This window comes from Eptesicus fuscus, chromosome 5 (assembly GCF_027574615.1).
Source record: "Eptesicus fuscus isolate TK198812 chromosome 5, DD_ASM_mEF_20220401, whole genome shotgun sequence".
NCBI lineage: Eukaryota > Metazoa > Chordata > Mammalia > Chiroptera > Vespertilionidae > Eptesicus > Eptesicus fuscus.
In genome coordinates, this window is record NC_072477.1 from 73,030,227 (window position 1) to 73,048,811 (window position 18,585).

The 18,585-nt window shown below is 42.7% G+C and overlaps 1 protein-coding gene across 1 annotated transcript in view; it reads left to right on the plus strand.

Annotated features, from left to right (window-relative positions):
• The window catches only part of RYR3 (ryanodine receptor 3), a 393,437-nt gene that overhangs the window by 209,074 nt on the left and 165,778 nt on the right, over window positions 1-18,585 (plus strand). The window contains exons 38-40 of the mRNA XM_054715636.1: window positions 1,619-1,819; window positions 5,875-5,977; window positions 6,755-6,892. Coding sequence (XP_054571611.1) covers window positions 1,619-1,819; window positions 5,875-5,977; window positions 6,755-6,892 — 442 coding nt within the window. The remainder of the gene's footprint in view (window positions 1-1,618; window positions 1,820-5,874; window positions 5,978-6,754; window positions 6,893-18,585) is intronic.

Genomic DNA, 18,585 nt, shown 5'->3' on the forward strand with positions numbered 1-18,585 from the left:
CTGTTGCACTCACATGTACTAGAAACTGCCATACAAGCCAAGGAAGAGAGGAGGCTAATGTAGCAGTGTCCCCTTGGCATCACCTAGGAAACCTCAACATTTCCTAAAACATAGTCTTACCAGATGTAAGCTAGTGTCGGTAAAGAACTGATGACAATAACATTTGTCTTCTAGGAACTGAGGAAAGATAAATGAAATGAGGAGAGTAGAACAGTCTGCCTCATGAGTGAGCCTGGCTCAGGCATCCCTGAATTTCAGCTCCTGCTCCACCCTCCATCCTTTAACCACCTATATAAACTTGCCAAGTCAGTAGCCCATCAGAGTCTTAGCTTTCTTATTTGTAAAATGTGGATGGTAATATAGTAAAACATAGAATTAAAATGTATTTTTATAAAATACAGTATGAAATGTGTTTTATCATAAAATGCATTACCATCAAGTAATCCATCACTGGAGCTCTCTTATCCAATGTGATGCGATTGGTAGGGGGTCAGTTAATCAAGACATTAAATATGGAGGAGAAGCACAAATTTTACATATAAACCATGAATGTTGTATTAAAATGTATAACTGTGCTAGTCTCATATAGGGCTGAGTCCTTTAATGTGAGTCTCTGGCTGGCACGTAGAGCCCTCTTTTGTGCATGGATGACACCTGTCATGCACCATCTACAGCTGCCAGTTCGAGTAGACTGCATGCAGATTTAGAGATAATTGGAAAGCTGAGTGCAGAATGCTTCTAGATTTTTATGATTTGCCCCATTTTTTTGTAGTTGTCTAACACCCAATTTTTAGCATTTTGCGGGGGGGAAACTTAACTTTTACAGACATCCCTTAGTCATTCAACTTAGTTTTTCTATTTCATTGGTTCCGACAGTTTTTAATTAAATGTTGTAGTTGCATCACATGTGTGACTGGCATAAGCATTGGGTCCTAGTTCGCCTGGCAGGAACGGAGGTTTGCAGATAGGCCAGAGACTGTGTACAGGTAGGCGAGAGCCCTCGCCACCCAGACAAATGGAAAGTGTCTGTTAATCCCATGAAGGATTAAGTGGGGATAGGTTAATAGAACTGCTTCACTAAAAACATCAGGAACATAGGGATTAGAGGAGACAAAGAATAGCAAGTGCCTGGCACAGTGTCCTGCGAACAGTTAGTGCTCAGGAAGGTTGGCTATTGTTTCTCTTATTGGTGTAAATTCTAATAGTGACAAGATTGGTGTAAATTCTAATAGTGACAATCCTAAGGAACTAATCACAGAAATGCAGTGCTTGTAAACAAAAACAGTGCGAGAGCCAGAGGATGTCAGGCAGGAGCCACGCTCGCAATGCAATTCAGTGGCAGGTTCTATACTAAGCTGAGGAAAACACACTTAGAAATGTTTTTTATCTCTCTCTCTGCAGAGAGATTTACTCTGTCTTTAGTGAGCTTATTTCTGTTGTTCTCCTGACCTTAATGGTGAAGAACTGGTCTCTGGATTCTGGCCAACTTGTTCCTACTGTGTGACCCTGGAGAGGTTACTGAAATCACCTAAGTCTCAGTGTTACCATCTACAAAATGGGGATGCTAGGTGCTTCCTCCATAAAGCATTATTCACATATGTATGCACTTTTATTGCAGATGTGTGAGCTCCTCAGCTACCTCTGTGACTGTGAGCTGCAGCACCGAGTGGAGGCCATTGTGGCATTTGGTGACATTTATGTCTCCAAGCTCCAGGCGAATCAGAAGTTCCGCTACAACGAGCTCATGCAGGCCCTGAACATGTCTGCGGCCCTGACCGCCAGGAAGACCAAGGAGTTCCGCTCACCCCCACAGGAGCAGGTGAAAACCCCTTTCTGAGCCTCCATCCCATTGCTGAGGAAGAATGTGAACCTTATTGGTGCAAGGCACTTGAATGCTTTCTGTGCCTGGCAGCACAAAGCGTGGGAAATGAAAAGACCCAGTGCACCAGGAGACAGCCCTCATCTGAAAACTGAGGAGTATCTGCCAATTATCTTTTGGGTGGGAAATAACCCTTCCCGACCTGCACGTAGGGCAGCGCTCTCTCCCTTCCCTTGCATCTATGTCTCTCTCACTAAGTCAAAGGCGGCTCACTGTCAGTATGCAACTTGCACCCCAGCAAGGATCCACCACTTTAAAAATTTCAGTCCAATCTTTCCAGAAATCACTGCTCTCTATCAGAGATCAACAGAATATGGTCAGCGTTTCCCAACTTATGGGAGTAGGTGCACTGCCCTCCTGGGTGCAGCTCACGATCCTGGCTCCTGGAAGGGCGGGCTCCCACCCTTTCTTGCCCGCTTCTGCCTCCTTACCTTCTCTTCTGCCTCCCCTGGGCCAGCCATCACTTCCTCCTTTAGCCTTCTAAACAATCCACTGACCAGTCACTTCAGACTAATTCAGAAGCCTGTAACTCAATAAATTCTTCCCTAATGTGTTAGCCCAGTGATTATTGAACAAACATCAGAATCACCAGAGAACTTAATAAAATACAATTTGCTGGTCCGACCTCTAGGGTTTCTAGTTCAGTGGGTCTAGTGTGAGGCCCAAGAATTTGCATTTTTAGCAAGTTCCCAGGTAATGTTAATGCTGCTGGTCTAGAAATGACAAGAAAAGAAGGGACAGTAACTGCTGTCAAACTCAGCTGTCCCGTCTGCCACGACTCCCAGAGTATTCATTTCTAGAAGGAATCTACCCATGAAGCTCTCTAAATAAGAATTTAATATCAGCAAAGGGTGTGGAAGATTGAGATCAGTTTTACGGGAGAGCAATGCAAAACCACTTGGGGAATAGAATGCATAAGAATTAGAATTTTAAAACAGTGATATGATTACCTCATCCTTCTGTAACCTTTGAAGATAGAGATTTTCAGTCCTATGTCCAGAAAGTAATCAGAGAAATGAAAAAAACCATGCTTGGGGGATGGAACTAAATACAAGAGTAAGTAAAACTAAGATTAGTCAAATGATGGTGGCAAATTAGCCAAATATAGTCAGCAAACCTTTCCTTTTCAAAAGGGCTTCATTGACGGGTACGACCTCCAGCAGAGAATTCAGCTCACCCCACTTTTGGTTGAATGCCCTGCAGGCTGGTGGGTCCCTGCTTCTTAGGTGTTCCACTGGGGGAAAGATCTGTCAATACAGAAATTAATTTTCTAATTCTGAAAAGAGATCTTCAGGTCCTATTTTCATTTAATAAACAACCTATCAATATATGTTATTGCTATAATTACCATAATTTAATGTTACAGAACAACCACAGAAATTACTTTTTCAACCTATTTATAAATATTATTTTATTATAGACGATTCTGCTACCTACTTCCAAAAAATTGTTTGCAGTGGAAACTTTGACTAAGGCTCTTCCAACCAATAGTAAATAAGGTTCCTGGTTTAATTAGAGAGATTGTAAACTTTTTTAACCTAGAAACCTAAACAGAAGGAGAAAACCGCCTTTTGCCCGTTGTTTGGGTTACCCTGCCTGAGGCAGCAGAATGGACAAGATTTCCTCTGGTTACTGCTCCAGTCCCTCCAGATGTTCACTAGCCTGGAGTTATGGGTCTGTGGGGTGAATTCAGACATCCAGGAATCTGAGTGGAAAATAAATGAACACTTTATTTTTACTAACTTTTCATTAATCTCTAATAGTATTTTTTTAACTATTAAGGTATGCAGCAATGCAAGGACCTGACTTTGTCACCAACATAAATTGCATCTTTTTTTCATATCATATTGCAATGGTTTTCATACCGTTGAAATACCACTCACATTCATTACATGCTTACAGATCACAGTGGATATAAGATCTGCTACCAGATCCTTCTGTCTAATGAGCTAATAAACAAGCACATATGTTATTATATCACAGATTTGTTTTTTATTCTCTTGATAACTAGATTTCAACATAATTGTTTCTCTTTGTAATCCTCTACATTTTATTTCATGTATTTAAAATATTGATCTGCAAAAGAACCCATGGGTTACACTAGGCTGTAATAGTGGTCCATGGCACAGAAACGGATAACACTCCCCGAGACAGAACTATAAATGAAGAAGATGATAGACTGACTGCAAAACATAAAGCCTGCACGTCAGGAAAGCCACATAAGCAACATTAAAAGCTCACTAAAAACTGGAAAATATATTTGGAAAATTTGTTATAAGAGTTAATAGTCTAGAGATGTGCAAAGTACATGTTAATTAAAATTTAAAATGATAATTGCCCAACAGAAAATGGAAGGAGAACATAGTTGGGATATTTCTAAAATGTGAAATAAAAATGGTCCTTATTGTGGAAAAACAAAGTTCAGCCTCACCAATTAAATGCAAATTAAAGCAACAGGGATATGACATTTTTCACCCATTAAATTGGAAAATATTTGAAAATGTGTTAACTCTCATTATTGTAATGGAGATGGCAAAGAAATACACACTCTTGTATAAATTTGATAATAATACAAACTGCTATGAGCTTCCTGGAGGGCAATTTGGCAATTAATATCAAAAGCCATGAAAATGTGCAAACCTTTTGATCTCAAACTTTTGCTTTTAGGAGTTTATCTTTAAAAAATGGTCAGAGATGTGAACAAAAATTATGTAAAAGGAAATTAAAACCAACTTTATTTATAAGGATAAGAAATGAAAATAACTTGAATGTATCATACCATGTCATTAATTTTACATAAATTTTACATAAATTGCTATTTATCCATATAATGAAAATGCAATGCATCTATTAAAAAATAGGTTAAGGCCTGGCCGGTGTTGCTCAGTGGTTGGGCATTGACCTATGAACCAGAAGGTCATGGTTCGATTCCCAGTCAGGGCTCATGCTGGGTTGCAGACTCAATCCCCAGTGTGGGGCATGCAGGAGGCAGTCGATCAATGATTCTCTCTCATCATTGATGTTTCTATCTCCTCTCCCTCTCCCTTCCTCTGTGAAATCAATAAAAAAAATATTTTTAAAAAAATTAGGTTAAGGAAATAAGAAAATGCTCAAGATAAATTGTTAAATAGAAAAAAATGAGTTTCAAAAGTGTATCTAGATCCCACATATATAATCTCAGCCCACATACATAAAGATTGGAAGATATTAACTAAAATATTAACAGTGGTTTTCTTTGGTTTTATCAGTACATTTTCTTCTTTAGGTATTTTCCAAATTTTGTGCAATTAATAAATTTTTATAATCAGAAAAAAATACAAGCTACTTTTATTTATATTTTATCTAACTTTTTATTTAATTTTTTTCATCACCATTTATCCCTTCTATGCTCCCCTTCCCCCCTCCTGCAATCACCAGACTATTGTCCATGTCCATGAGTTCTCTTTTTTTTTTTCATTTTTGCTTCATCCCTATACACACACCCCCAACCCGCTTCCCCCACCAGAGCTGTCTATCTGTTTCTATCTATAAGTCTGTCTCTCTTTTGCTTAGTAGTTTAGTTTGTTCATTAAATTTCACATGAGTGAAATCCTATGGTACTTGTCTTTCTCTGACTGGCTTATTTCACTTTGCATAATAGTCTCCAGGTCCATCCATGCTGTTGCAAAGGGTAAAATTTTCTTCCTTTTTACGGCAGAGTAGTATTCCATGGTGTAAATGTACCACAGTTTTGTTTTTGTTTTTTTTCCCCCAGTCATCTACTTACTGAAAGACACTGCTTGCAAACTTTGGCTATTATAAATAACACTGCAGTGAGCATAGGGGTACATACATTCTTTCGAATTAGTGTTTCAGGTTTTAAATGTTGACCGTTTTTACAAAAAAAAAAAAAAAAAAAAAAAAAGGAGTTAAATAAAATTTGTGATGAATGCAGGATCTGAGTTCTTTGGACCACCACTGAGAACAAACTAGCCATTCTTCTTTGTCCCTCAAAGATCAACATGCTTCTTAACTTTCAACTGGGAGAGAACTGCCCCTGCCCAGACGAGATCCGGGAGGAGCTGTATGACTTCCACGAGGACCTTCTCACTCACTGTGGTGAGCTTCCAGCATGCAGCTTGGTCAGAGACAAGTCGGTTCCTGGCTCCTTCGTTAGAAGCCAGTAGGGGGAGGGAAGGTGGGAAGTTATTTTTCCATTTAAAAATTACAATTCTAATTATTTAAGAAATGGTTCTATCCAAACTACTTGGGTCAGAGAAGATACAGGAAATAATCCTGCCATAATTCGTGTCTGAAATGTCTTCTACCTTCAAGAGACTGTGCTGAGATATGAGAACAGACTGTTTCTCTGAAGAAGGAAATAAAATAATTTGTCCTACATAAACCTCACCCAACTCACTTTGAGTTAGAGAGTTAGGTTTGGGACTCTGCTTCTGATCCCCTTTGCTTTGTACTTTGGCAATGATATACTATTGTAATGTCTGTGCCTAAAGGATTGTAAGCCAGCAATTCCTCCCTTTGATACATATCTATTGGTTTTAAGTGGCTCTTAGCATTTGTGCTGCTTATATATCAGTGGATTGAATAATATATTGGATAACAGATGATCTTTTCATTTGAAATAACTCCATGTTAACTCTTTCTAGAGACTTTAGAGTGCTTTGGAAATATAGGTTAGAAGAGTTAAGTTGGGGGTTTGAAATTACTTGATGTTCATATACACAAGAAATCATCTTTTTTTTAAAAAAAAAACTTGTGAAAAGACATTCTATAGGCAAATACTTAAGGATGAGAAGCAGAGTTCTTATGTTCTCTCAATCATTTCATGGTTTCATATCCTGTTCAAGATTTTCACTGTGTGCTGTGACTTGCTAGGGGTTCCCCTGGAGGGAGAGGAAGAGGAGGAGGAGGACAGCTCTTGGACTGGCAAACTTCGTGCCTTGTTGCAGAAAATCAAAGGCCCTCCCAAGCCAGAAAAGCACCAGCCGGCAGTGGAAGAAGAGAGATGCCCTAGTAAGTGACCTTTCCATCACAGTACTGCCAGCGCAGGGCTCCTCTGAGACCTAATTAAGGGCATTAGCTTTCTAACAAACATCTATGATAGAGATGGGCTGTCTAGCTTCAAAGAAAGTATCTGCTATAATAGGTGGTAGTTATTGTTGTATATATTGAGCTATGCTTTTCTTCTCATTGAAGCAATTTACTTTCAGAGTCTTTTGAAACCTAGGGGGTCCATTGCGTGGTGGGTCTGCTCTTGTTGTATCTCTAGTTAAAAAAATGCCTAGACACATGTTTCTGTGCTGTGTTCTCTGTTTCCACCATCTTCCTCTTCTAACCATTGTTGTGTCTGTCACTTCTGCTTGTGGTTCCTGAGCATTGAAAATTTCCCAGTGAGGAAACAAAGTAATAATAAAAGGGGAGTGAAGGAAATAGGATGTGGGGTTTTAGGGAGGTGTTTGTGTGTGTGCTTTTTGGCTACAATTTTCATAATGTAATATCCTAAAGGACTTTGACCTTCTATTCTTACAACAATGCCAAACCTTGTCCAAATTCATTTCTTTGGTCCTTACAGTATAGGTGACTTCTACCATGTGACCATGTTGAGACAAGATCCTAATTTGTTCTACGGGGCAGTTTATTGTCTACAAACCATTAACATTTCAAAAGGAGCGTTGTCTGCGTATTATATATAATCAATCTGTCTTTAGTATCAGATTCTGCAAATATATCATTTGTCTAAAGAAGAAGGACTTTCCCAGGTTTAATATAGTTGCCTTTTATCTTGTTCCCTGTTCTTATCCATCTCAGAATAGGCTTTCAAATAATAGACTAGAGCAATAGCCTGTCAAGATATGATGGGTTTGTCTGAAAACACTAACTTAGGGGTTCATATATCTTATTGCCCTTTATATTGACCTTCCATCTTTGTCAGACCATCTCTGAAAGGAAAGAATCCTCACCATTTATCAGCAGAAGTGTTGAAGCCTCTGGAAAAGTATATGGGGTACTTGGCAACAGTTGTCCTGGCAACCCTTGATCAGACCCATCTGTCACCATGGACCGGGTAGGGTGGGTATTTGGTGAGGATATGCCAGCAGGATTTCTAAAAGTACAAAAGAACGTGATTAGACTCCCTTTGTGGTTCCTGCCAAAGCAGAACTAAAAATAGATTGAGCTGACCCGTATTACCTGCTGAGAGTCTATTTTGAAAGTGGATGTTTCTTCCTAATAGAATATGTCACGACTAGGTTCCCTCCAAGGGGGCCATTTCATGTTAGGGAAACAGAGTCTGTGATGAAATCACCTGGCTCTGTGGAGTCTCCCTGACTCTAAGAATGGTGCCCAGGTTCCAAGGCTTGTAACCTAGCACTGGACCTCAGACCTTGGGCCTCAGGCCGAAAGGCCGTGTTCTGTCTGCTCTGGTGGAACATGCAAACCCGAGAGGCCACCCCAGTCTGAGACCATGTCTTCAGCACATATTTCTTCCCTTCCACAAGCAGGGTTATGAAAGGCCCAAGCTTTGTGTCATAAGTCTTCCATCCTGGAGTCCCAGAAATAGAAATAAAAGGTGGTGAAGCATGTCTGCTTGTCAGCATGTGGATTCCCTGCCGCATGTTCCAGATAACCTAGGCCTCTCACTCAGAGCTGACGTATTAAGAGAACATCTTAGGAAAGGTTTAACTGCCACACCCCCAAAATTGTTTTTAACTTGATGGAATGGGAAAATATGTTTTAACATGTAGCCAGTTAAAATAAAGGGGTCAAAATCCTTTAAAATATTGGCAACATTTCCATGTTATTGCTTATCTGATTTCTCTTAGCCTTGCATGTCATAAAATACGAGAAGTATAGATGAAAATAACATGCTATCGTGAATTGACAGTACTCCACATAGTCAGCCCTCTGTATCTTTGGGTTCTGCGTAATTACGTTGTTGCTTATGTGTACTACTAGGTGCACCGGTTAATAATAGCAGATTTTGTAATCAAAGAAAACACGATCATTTCAAGAAAAACATCAAAAGTGCTTTATTCAAAGTAATGTCCATCGCTAGCTACACATTTCCCCATCTTTCAGGTAATTTGTGGATTCCGTCCCAATAAAACTTTTCTTGTTTTGAGGCAAACCATTCAGAGACCAATTTTCCACTTCTTCATATGTTTTGAAGTGCTGCTCAGAAAGTGCATGTGCCATTGATCAGAACAAGTGGTAATCTGAAGGAGCAAGGTCTGGTGAATACAGTGGGTAGGTTAATACTTCCCAGGCAAGATCTTTTAATGTGTCTTTAACTGGTTTTGAAGTGTGTGATGATGCATCATCATGAAGCAAAATTACTTGGCCGTGTCTTCTGGAACATTCTGGTCGTTTCATGATCAAAGCATGGTTCAAATTGATTATTTGTTTTCAGTAGCGATCAGTATTAATGGTTTCACCTGGTTTAAGAAGCTCATAATACACCACACCTTCCTGATCCCACCAAAGGCAGAGCATTGTCTTCTTTCCGAAGCAATTTAGCTTTGCAGTCGATGTTGATGGTGGAACTGGATCAACCCATGATTCTGTGCATTTGGGATTCTCAAAATACCACTTTTCATCACCAGTCACAATTCAATGCAAAGAAGACTTTCTTTTGTGTCATTGAAGCAACATTTTACTGATGAGTTCTTGGTTTTCTATTTGTCTTTCATTCAGTTGATATGGCACCCATTTTCCTTCCTTTAAAATATTTCCCATCGCTTGTAAATGATTGGAAATTGTTTGCTGAGCTACGTTTAATCTTTCTGCAAGTTGTTTTTGAGTTTGACATGCATCTTCATCCAATAATGCTTGTAATTGTTGGTCTTCAAACTTTTTCAGTTGACCTGGACTTTCTTTGTCTTTCACATCGAAATCATCACTTTTAAAGTGTTTAAACCAGAGTTCACAAGTATCTTGAGATGGAGCAGGTTCACCCTAAGCTTCCCGAAGTATTCAGCAGCACTTTTCTTCAAAATAAAGTAATGAATTAAAACTTCCCGCAAATGCTCTTTTTTTGGCACGAAATTCGACATTTTTAAGTGTAAAAATATCTATGATGTTAACACCTTCAGAAAATTTGACTTATGAAGTTTTGAAGCTTGCTGTCAATACAACAAAATAGCATACATATCAAATCATCTTATATATCAACATATGTGTAACTCCACCTATTGAAAAAAATCCGCATTATTAACCGGTACACCTAGTATGTAGTTTGGCCTGAGATGGTTTTGTCTGTACTGAACATTTACAGACTTTTTTCTTTTCATTATTCCCTAAATAATACCATATAACAACTATTCACATAGCACTTCCATTGTATTAGATATTACAAGTAATCTAGAGGTAATTTAAAGTATATGGGAGGATGTGCGCTGGTTATATACAAATTAGTGGCTGGGTGCACGAAATTCATGCACAGGGGGGGGGGGTGTTCCTCAGCCCGGCCTGCACCTCTTTAATCTGGGACCCCTCGAAGGATGTCCTACTGCTGGTTTACAGGGATCAGGCCTAAACCGGCAGTCAGACATCCCTCTCACAATCCGGGACTGTTGGCTCCAGCCATTCACCTGCCTGCCTGATTGCCCCTAATCACTCTGCCTGCCGGCCTGCTCACCCCCAACTGCCCCCCCCACACCAGCCTGATCATCCCCAACTGCCCCCCCCTGCTGGCCTGCTTGCCCTCACCTTCCAGCCCCACTGGCCTGCTCACACCCAACTGTCCCCTGCTGGCCTGCTCACTCCAAACTTCCCCCACCCCGCTATCCTGATCATCTCCAACTGACCCCCACTGACGGCCTGCTCACCCTCAACTGGCCCCCCTGCTGGTCTGCTTACCCCCAACGGCCGCTGCCATCCCATCCTGGCCTAATCACCCCCAGGCGACCCAAGGTCCCAGCCCCTCCTTTTTTTCTTTTTCTTTTTTTTTTTTTTTTTTTCAGCGCCTCCTTGAGCAGAGGCCAGTGCCAACTGGAAGCAAGTATCTAGGATTTATTTATCTTCTATAATTGAAACTTGTAGCCTTGAGCGGAGGCCAGGGCTGGCCAGGGTAGGTGGGAAGCTTGGCTTCCTCCATCGCTGGAGCAACCCAAGCCTCCTGCAAGCTCCAGCTCTGTGTCCGGCCGCCATCTTTGTTGGGTTAATTTGCATACTCGCTCCTGATTGGCTGGTGGGTGTGGCTTGTGGGTGTAGTGGAGTGATGGTTAGTTTGCATATTTCTCTTTTATTAGTGTAGATACTAAACCATCTTGTATAAGGGAATTAAGCATCCATCCAATTTGGTATCAACAGAGGGTCCTGGAACTAATTCCTTGCAGACACCAAGGGATGACTGTTGGGTTTGTGTTTTGTTTTGATTTTTTTAACTCTTCCATTGTTTGATTAATGAATATAGGACTCAGATTATTAAGGGATTCTTTTATTCTTTCCACCGTTACCTGGTTCCAGAAAAATGTACAGGTGACTGAATGTCACCAGCTTCAGGTAACCAAGATGAGTAGAGCTGTGGTCTGGGTCTTCTGACTCTGATTCCCCCTCTTTCCATTGCCTTATGCAGCTTGCCAAAGAATTTTTCAGTGTATATATCAGGCACCCCCAACGTAAGTATTACATACAGAATGGCTATTTTAAGCCATCACATTTTATCTTGCCTACTGCATCTGTGAGGTAACTCACTACTTGACTCATGGTTATGTGTACTCAGAAGGTCAAAGTTTTAACATCGAAAAATCAGCCAAGCCAAAGCTCTGGACTCATGGTTTTCAGGGTAGGTAGTACAATTTCGCTTTTATGAGAAGATGGTATTGGCCAGATGATCTGCAGGGAAACCTCAACATTTCTAGGAAACGGAAAGCAACAATGTCCTGCACCCATGAGAATCCTGCTGGCTGGTTCGGGGTTACTGGATTTGCCTAAACTAACTCCAAGTCCATTGAGGATGAAAGCTGTACAATCTTATCAAAGATCATATGAGAATGAAGAGAGGAAATCTGATAGTAGCAGCCCACCATACTGGGTTACACTTTGTTTTCATATCCCAATCCAGCTAATTCCCTAGAAAACTATTTGCCTGCTAGTTCTAAGGCCAGTATTTCCCACACACTACAGTTTAAGCAGGGTTTCCCTGAATGTAAATGTGCAGCCACTGAGTTACTCCCCCAGAAGCATCACGTACCGCAGTACCTGACACAAAGTGGGTCCTAGATAAATGTTAGGTTGTTCTCTCCCCTGACAACCAGTCTAGGTTAGCCCAGCTCTGGGTCAGACTTCTGATCGACAGAACTGTGAGACTGTAGATTTCTGTTGCTTTGTCACTAAGTTTGTGGTGATTTGTCACAGCAGCAATAAAAAACTGACACCGGTGGCAACAGCAAGAAGCGAACACGAGGTGTCAGACATCTTGCAAAGGTAGGGTTGACATATCTTGGCAACCAATTAGAAATGTGAGGAAGAGGAGGGTGTTACAGATGGTCTTTATGGATCCCTTGAGGTGGGCGATTGAGTTAACAGAGGGAAGGGGCAGAGTCTGACTTTTATTTAGCTCCTTAGAAGTCACAAGATTTTTCACACCTCTCTCATTCACCTGAAGAGCCCTGTGCATGAGATGCTTGGTGTAATGTTCTAGTATTTGGAGATGAGGAAATGGAGAATCCAAGGCATTAAGCAACTCACCCTCATGGAAGGCAAAGCAGGGAGAAGAACTCATTCAGATAACACACTGGCTCCAGTCCAGTGCTTCTCGGCAGGAGATGCATAGCAGGTAGCATTCTGCGTCTGTTGAATCAGTCAGAGTCAGGCCTGCCCTTTGGTAGCCTGTGTTTTAGTGATGGAGAAGAGAGCTTGGTTGTCATGGGAGCGAAAACCTAACATTTACTGAGCACCTGCTTTGTTCCAGGTACTGTGCTAGATGCTTCACATCCCCTCATCTGATTTTGTCTTCATAGCAAACAACCAGTACAGTGGCAGCCAGGTTCCTGGTTTTTGTTTGTTTAATTCTCACCTGAGGATATGCTTCTGTTGATTTCTAGTGAGAGGGGTTGAGGGTAGGGGAAGGAGGGAGACGGGGAGACAGGGAGAGAGAAGCATCAATCGGTTGCTTCCTGTACATGCCCTGGCTGAGGATTAGACCTGCAACTTAGGTGGGTGCCCTGACCGGGAATTGAACCTGCAACCTTTTAGTGTGTGGGACCATGTTCTAACCAACTGAGCTACAGCCAGGGCAGCCAGGTTCCTGTTCTGCACACCAGACAACTAAAGCTGAAAGAAGCCAAATAATTTGGGCAAAGTTCTTGCAGTAAGTAAAAAAGAGGCCAAGACTGGAATCCTGCTCCATGTCCAGGCCCTTACCCTTTCAGAACACTGTGCAGGGGTGACTGGGAGAGGGCCTGCAGGGGTCGGGGGAGAGGCTAGAGAAGCCTAGATACTGAGGATGCCTGCTCCATAGCTTGCCCCATAATCAGTTTATTCTCCATACTGAATAGACCGTAGAAACTAAAATAAAAGCAGTTCGATTATTTCCCCTGCAGAGCCAAGACAGACCTCAGTCCCCTGAGTCTTTTGCGGTCCTACCTCTGCTGCATGTTCATTTCAGAGACATACCTCACAAGCCCATCGGAGACATCATATGATCTCTCTGCTCTTTTCCCCATTGTCACCATTGATCATTTAATCAACTAAATGTTTTTTGAGGAAGTGATTATGGGGCTGGTTGACTGCTTTCAAAAACAACAGGCTAATTATCTCCAGGTGATGGATGAGACCCAGGGGGCCACAGAGGTGGACTGGCTGAATTGGTGGTTTCACTGGCGGTCTGCAGGGCTGCTCTGGCAGGGAGAGTGTCCAGCAGCTGGAGAAACAGTCCTTTTGCTTCCACACTTGTCTCCCTTGGAGGCTCTGGCCAAGGTAGAACACCACTGAGGGAGAGAAATTTAGAAACAGACTTAGCAGAAACACCCAAGTGCCACTCAACTGTCCACACCCAGCCGGCCCTGCAAGCCAAGGTCAAGGGTGGCCAGGCCAGGCCTGACTGACTGGGCAAATTGTGGGGATCATGCCAGTTGTGGATGAAGGCGGGAGGCTCCGTGTCCAGGCCTCGGTCCCCAGCCCTCACCCCCTGCTGCCTCAGCAGACTGCCTATTTACAGGAACCTTGGCTTGCTAATTAAGTGGAGTGTTTCTTTGCCTAATTAAAAAATGAAGTGAGGAGAAGTCTAATAATGACCATCATTGTTGAGGAAACTGTTCCTGCTGTGTCTTTTTCTATTCCTCTGTGGTGGTCGTGAGGGTTAAAGGACAGTTCAGGTGCAGTGTTTAGCACAGAGTCTGACACATGGGAAGCTCTTGTTATAATAAGAAATAGAGAGTTCTGGCCAGCCTGAACTTTTACCCTCATTCTCCAGCCAGTGAAGCCAATAGAGATGGAAACACGTGTGCACGCCCAAACATCAAATAGAGAGAGGATGAGTGACAGCTGGCGCTTTCTTAGATATTCAGCGCCTGCTGCAGGGCCTAGGGCAGGCCCTGAACCAGCACTGCCTCTGGGGTCCTGACTCGGCTACTAGTGGGGATCAATGCCAGTGCCCGGTCACTGGGCCCTGGGGACATGCAGTAAATGGGCAGTTATTTCTTGTCATTCAGGAACAACGCTCCACACGTTGTCTTTGCAGGCTTTTCCTTTCAGGTGTTCAGAGACTTGTCACTTGTTCTCAGGGTTTCTGACAGCAGACAGCATCCTGTTCTAGTGGAATGAGGCAAACTGGTCCCTACTGCATGGCCAGGCCAGAGAGGCTTCGGGAAAGCACAGAGAGGTTAGCATAATGAATCTGCTAAGTCCCTTGGAGTGGATGGATTTAACTTCCTACCCTGCCCTTCTATGCTAATAAGGAGTAGGTGTCTGGCCACTTTTTAATGCAGAGCAGACTTGCAGCCCAGGGGAAGGTCCGGGGCACAGAGCGCAAAGGGTATGAGACCTTCCCCAGTAAACCTTCCCAATTAAATCAGCAGGCTGCTGTGCCATCTGACCCCTGACATAGGAAGGGTTCTCCCTCAGCCGTCGGTCAGGGCAGTCGTCAGAAAGGCCATCGAGTTGCCACAGCTCGTCTCCTCACGGAAGCAATTAGTGGTGCACAGTGACGCCTTGATAATGGCCACTCACTCTCTGTGGCCAGTACCCCTGGGATGTTCAAGTTTTTCTCAATCTCAGGTTTTACTGTTAGTAAATGCAAGCTGGGTAATGTCACGATAGGGTCAGTTGGTATTAAAATGTGATGGTGAAATTCTTGATGCTCATCAACTTCCCAAGAAAGCCTTAGGCCTTCCTTTGCTATTTTAATAAATTAGTACAACCCTTCCGAGAGCTCAGTGGGTCAGAGAGACAGAATACCAGAATATTAAGTCACAAGTGACTTGACTTCATAAAAGTGGATAGACAGACACAGAGAAGTTAAACAACTTGACCAAGGCCCCGCAGCCAGAGGTGGAACCAAGTCCCCAGCACTCTTGTCACTACACCATCCTTGTTTTCATTTTCTTCTACATGAATTTTGCATTGCTGACTTCAGTTTAGCGGTGAAGAAATTAAGGCTCTGGGAAAGTGAATAAACTGCCCAGCTCAGAGTCAGTTAGAAAGACTGCTAAAGCTTTATGATTTTCAGGATTATTTCTGAATCCATTTCCTAGTTTATTATGAGAAAGCACCTAGACAGTATAATAGAACTTTAAAGCATAACTAATTTTTCTGAATGTTACGAAGCTGTTGAAAGTAAGCAGCTCTGAGATGATTTATAGTTTAGCAGCCAACATTTGGATCTGTCTTTTACTAATTGTGATGTTGGGTAAAGGTTCTATAAAATAATGCTCAGTGTACTTACTGTTCTAGTTCTTAGAAGATTGTGTACATCTCAACTTCTGAAGTGAGTCTACAGAGTATAGGTCATAAGAACTTCATCTGCACATCTATCATATCAGAGGCTTTCATCCAAAAAAGAGCAAAGCCCAACTCAGGTAGAGTAGCTGATAAGATCAAGGCGAACCTTAGTTTAGAGATGGAACCAGACACCGGATCAGTTACTCCCATGGCTCTGATCACTGTCCACATGTTCCAGCTTCGCCTTCAGGCTGGCGGCAAGATGGTGGCTGAAGTTCTGGCCTCCTGTCCAGTCATGACAGTATCCAAGGGAAATGCAGAAAAGTCCATGAAATAAGGATCCTGATATCACTGATTAGAGGATTTGGGCACAGGTCCATTCCTGAACCGATGAGTGTGTCTAGAAAATTAAATGCTGACTTAAGTCAACAGAGCCCACCTTTGGAGTGAGGTTGCCTTGGCTTTCACTGAGGATCATGGGCCCTCAGGTGGAGAGGCGCACATCTCTACAAAATCTGGGTTATTTTATAAGGAAGAAGGGCCGAATGAATGCCGGACATGTGGCCAGGAATGTTCATTATGCCATGATGGTTATCCTGGGCAGCATCTTCCCCATACTAGTGCTGAGATGTTGGCAGTTCTAGCCCTTGATGTTCAGAGGGAGAGAGGAGGCCAGAATGTGTCCTGGGAACTAGGTCACATGCTGTCTGTGCCCTTCGACCACAGCAGTCCTGCAGGAGGCGCTGTCTACATTTGCTGCTGTTCTGGTTGGCAAAGGCTCCGGCCAGGTCCAGGCAGACCTCCATGAGGTCTGTGAAAGGGCAGAGCAGGACAGCACAAAATGTACTGTACCCTCCACCCTGTGTAACTATGTATATAACTCCTTTTTCTTAGAAAACCGCGAGAATGTAACAATTGCATGAACCTGCCAATAGGAATGTAGAGAGGTGGACTCAGTCCACCTTAAGCAAGCTGCCCAGTGTGCCTTTGTGTAACTGGACCCCTCACCCTACCCCTGACCAATCATAAACACTCTCCCTGCCCACTGCTTGAGACCCCCTTAAAGCCTTTGTGTTGGCGAGAGAAGCTCTCTTGGTCCCCGGTGAGCGCTGGAGATGAGAGCTCGTGCTAGCACGAATAAAGGTTCTCTTGCAGTTACAGCGGGTCTTGGCTCCTTCCTGGGGGGTTTTTGGGGATTCTGAACACTGGGCATTACAGTCTGTACTCTGATAACTGACTCCGGCTGCCTCAGCAAAGACAGACCTGATGTTTCTCAGGTCCCAGTTTCTGTGGGAGCTTCTATAGCCACTTGCTCACTGTGACCCTCAGTCTGGCTGTAGCTTTGGGAGAGGAGTCTGAAACCCTCAACCCAGGACGTTCTATCAGTGGAAGTATCTTAGTTCCTCTTGCTACTGTAACAAATTACCACAAACTTTGTGGCTTTGAAATAATACAAGTTTATTGTCACCCAGTTCTGGTGACCACAAGTCTAAAGTGGGTTAATAGAACTGCATTCCTCTGGAGGCTTTAGAAGATAATCCATTTATTGCCTTTCCCAGCTTCTAAAGGCCTCCTGCATTCTTTGACTAGTGGCCCCATCCAGCAATGGTGTCAGTCCAACCTCTGTCTCTGTCATGGTTTGTCCTGACTCTGACCCTCCTGCCTCCCTCTTATGAGGCCCCTTAGATTATATTTAGCCCTCCCAGATAATCCAGGATACTCTCCCCAGCTAAAGATCCTTAACCCAATCACTTATGCAGCATGCCTTTTGTAAGGTTTCCTGATATTCACAGATTCTGAGAAAGAGGCGGTGAGTATCTTTGGGGCCATTATTCAGCCTACCACAGGGAGGAAGCAAGCAGAGGTCAAAATACACTTGTTCTTCTCACTTGAAAATGACCTACCACCTGTTCAGGCCTCCACAGCATTTGCAGCAGAGCACAAGCTGACTTTTTCATCACTCAGAATTTAAAAATCAGTGTACATAATTTAGATGCACAGAATTATTTTTCTTTTCCAATTGTAAGTGTGAGCATTATAAATTGTTTTCCAAGTTTAAACTAAGCCCAGTGCAGTATTATGTGCTCCCTCTCCTCCATGAAATCAGAAGACTTTCTCTTCCAAACTGACCCAGATTTAAGAGCATGCTCATAGAAATGGAACCCCAGCATAGGTTTGGAATCTGGAAACTACAGGAATTTGCTTTGCCAGAGGCCACGATCTGCTTTTTTATAATAAGCATGAACTTCATTACATTATGGACACTTGGACTCTCAAATGAATTTGGAGATGGAAAAAAAAAAAAGACTCTTTCCAGACCCCTGCAGCCTAAACATTTAAACCTGCACTGTGAGAATAAATTACCTTTCTCTTATTGTAGTTGGCATTGCAAAGCCGGTAATTTGAGCATTGAGAAAAGGCATTTACCAAATATTGTGAGTGACACTAGGAAGTTTTCTTACAAAGCTCACAGAATGGTGAGCTGGGGGTTCTGAGGTCCAACCGCAGGTTACAAAACGGAAGTGGAAGAAAGTAAATAACAATACCTGGGCTCCCAAACTGATGTACTAAGGCAGCTCTAACTTAAAGACACTCTAATCCTTTTTCTTTTTTTTAATATATTTTATTGATTTCAGAGAGTAAGGGAGAGGGAGAGAGAGTTAGAAACATCGATGAGAGAGAAACATCAATCAGCTGCCTCCTGCACACACCCTACTGGGGATGTGCCTGCAACCAAGGTACATACCCTTGACCGGAATCGAACCTGGGACCCTTCAGTCCAAAGGCTGACGCTCTATCCACTGAGCCAAACCGGTTAGGGCTAA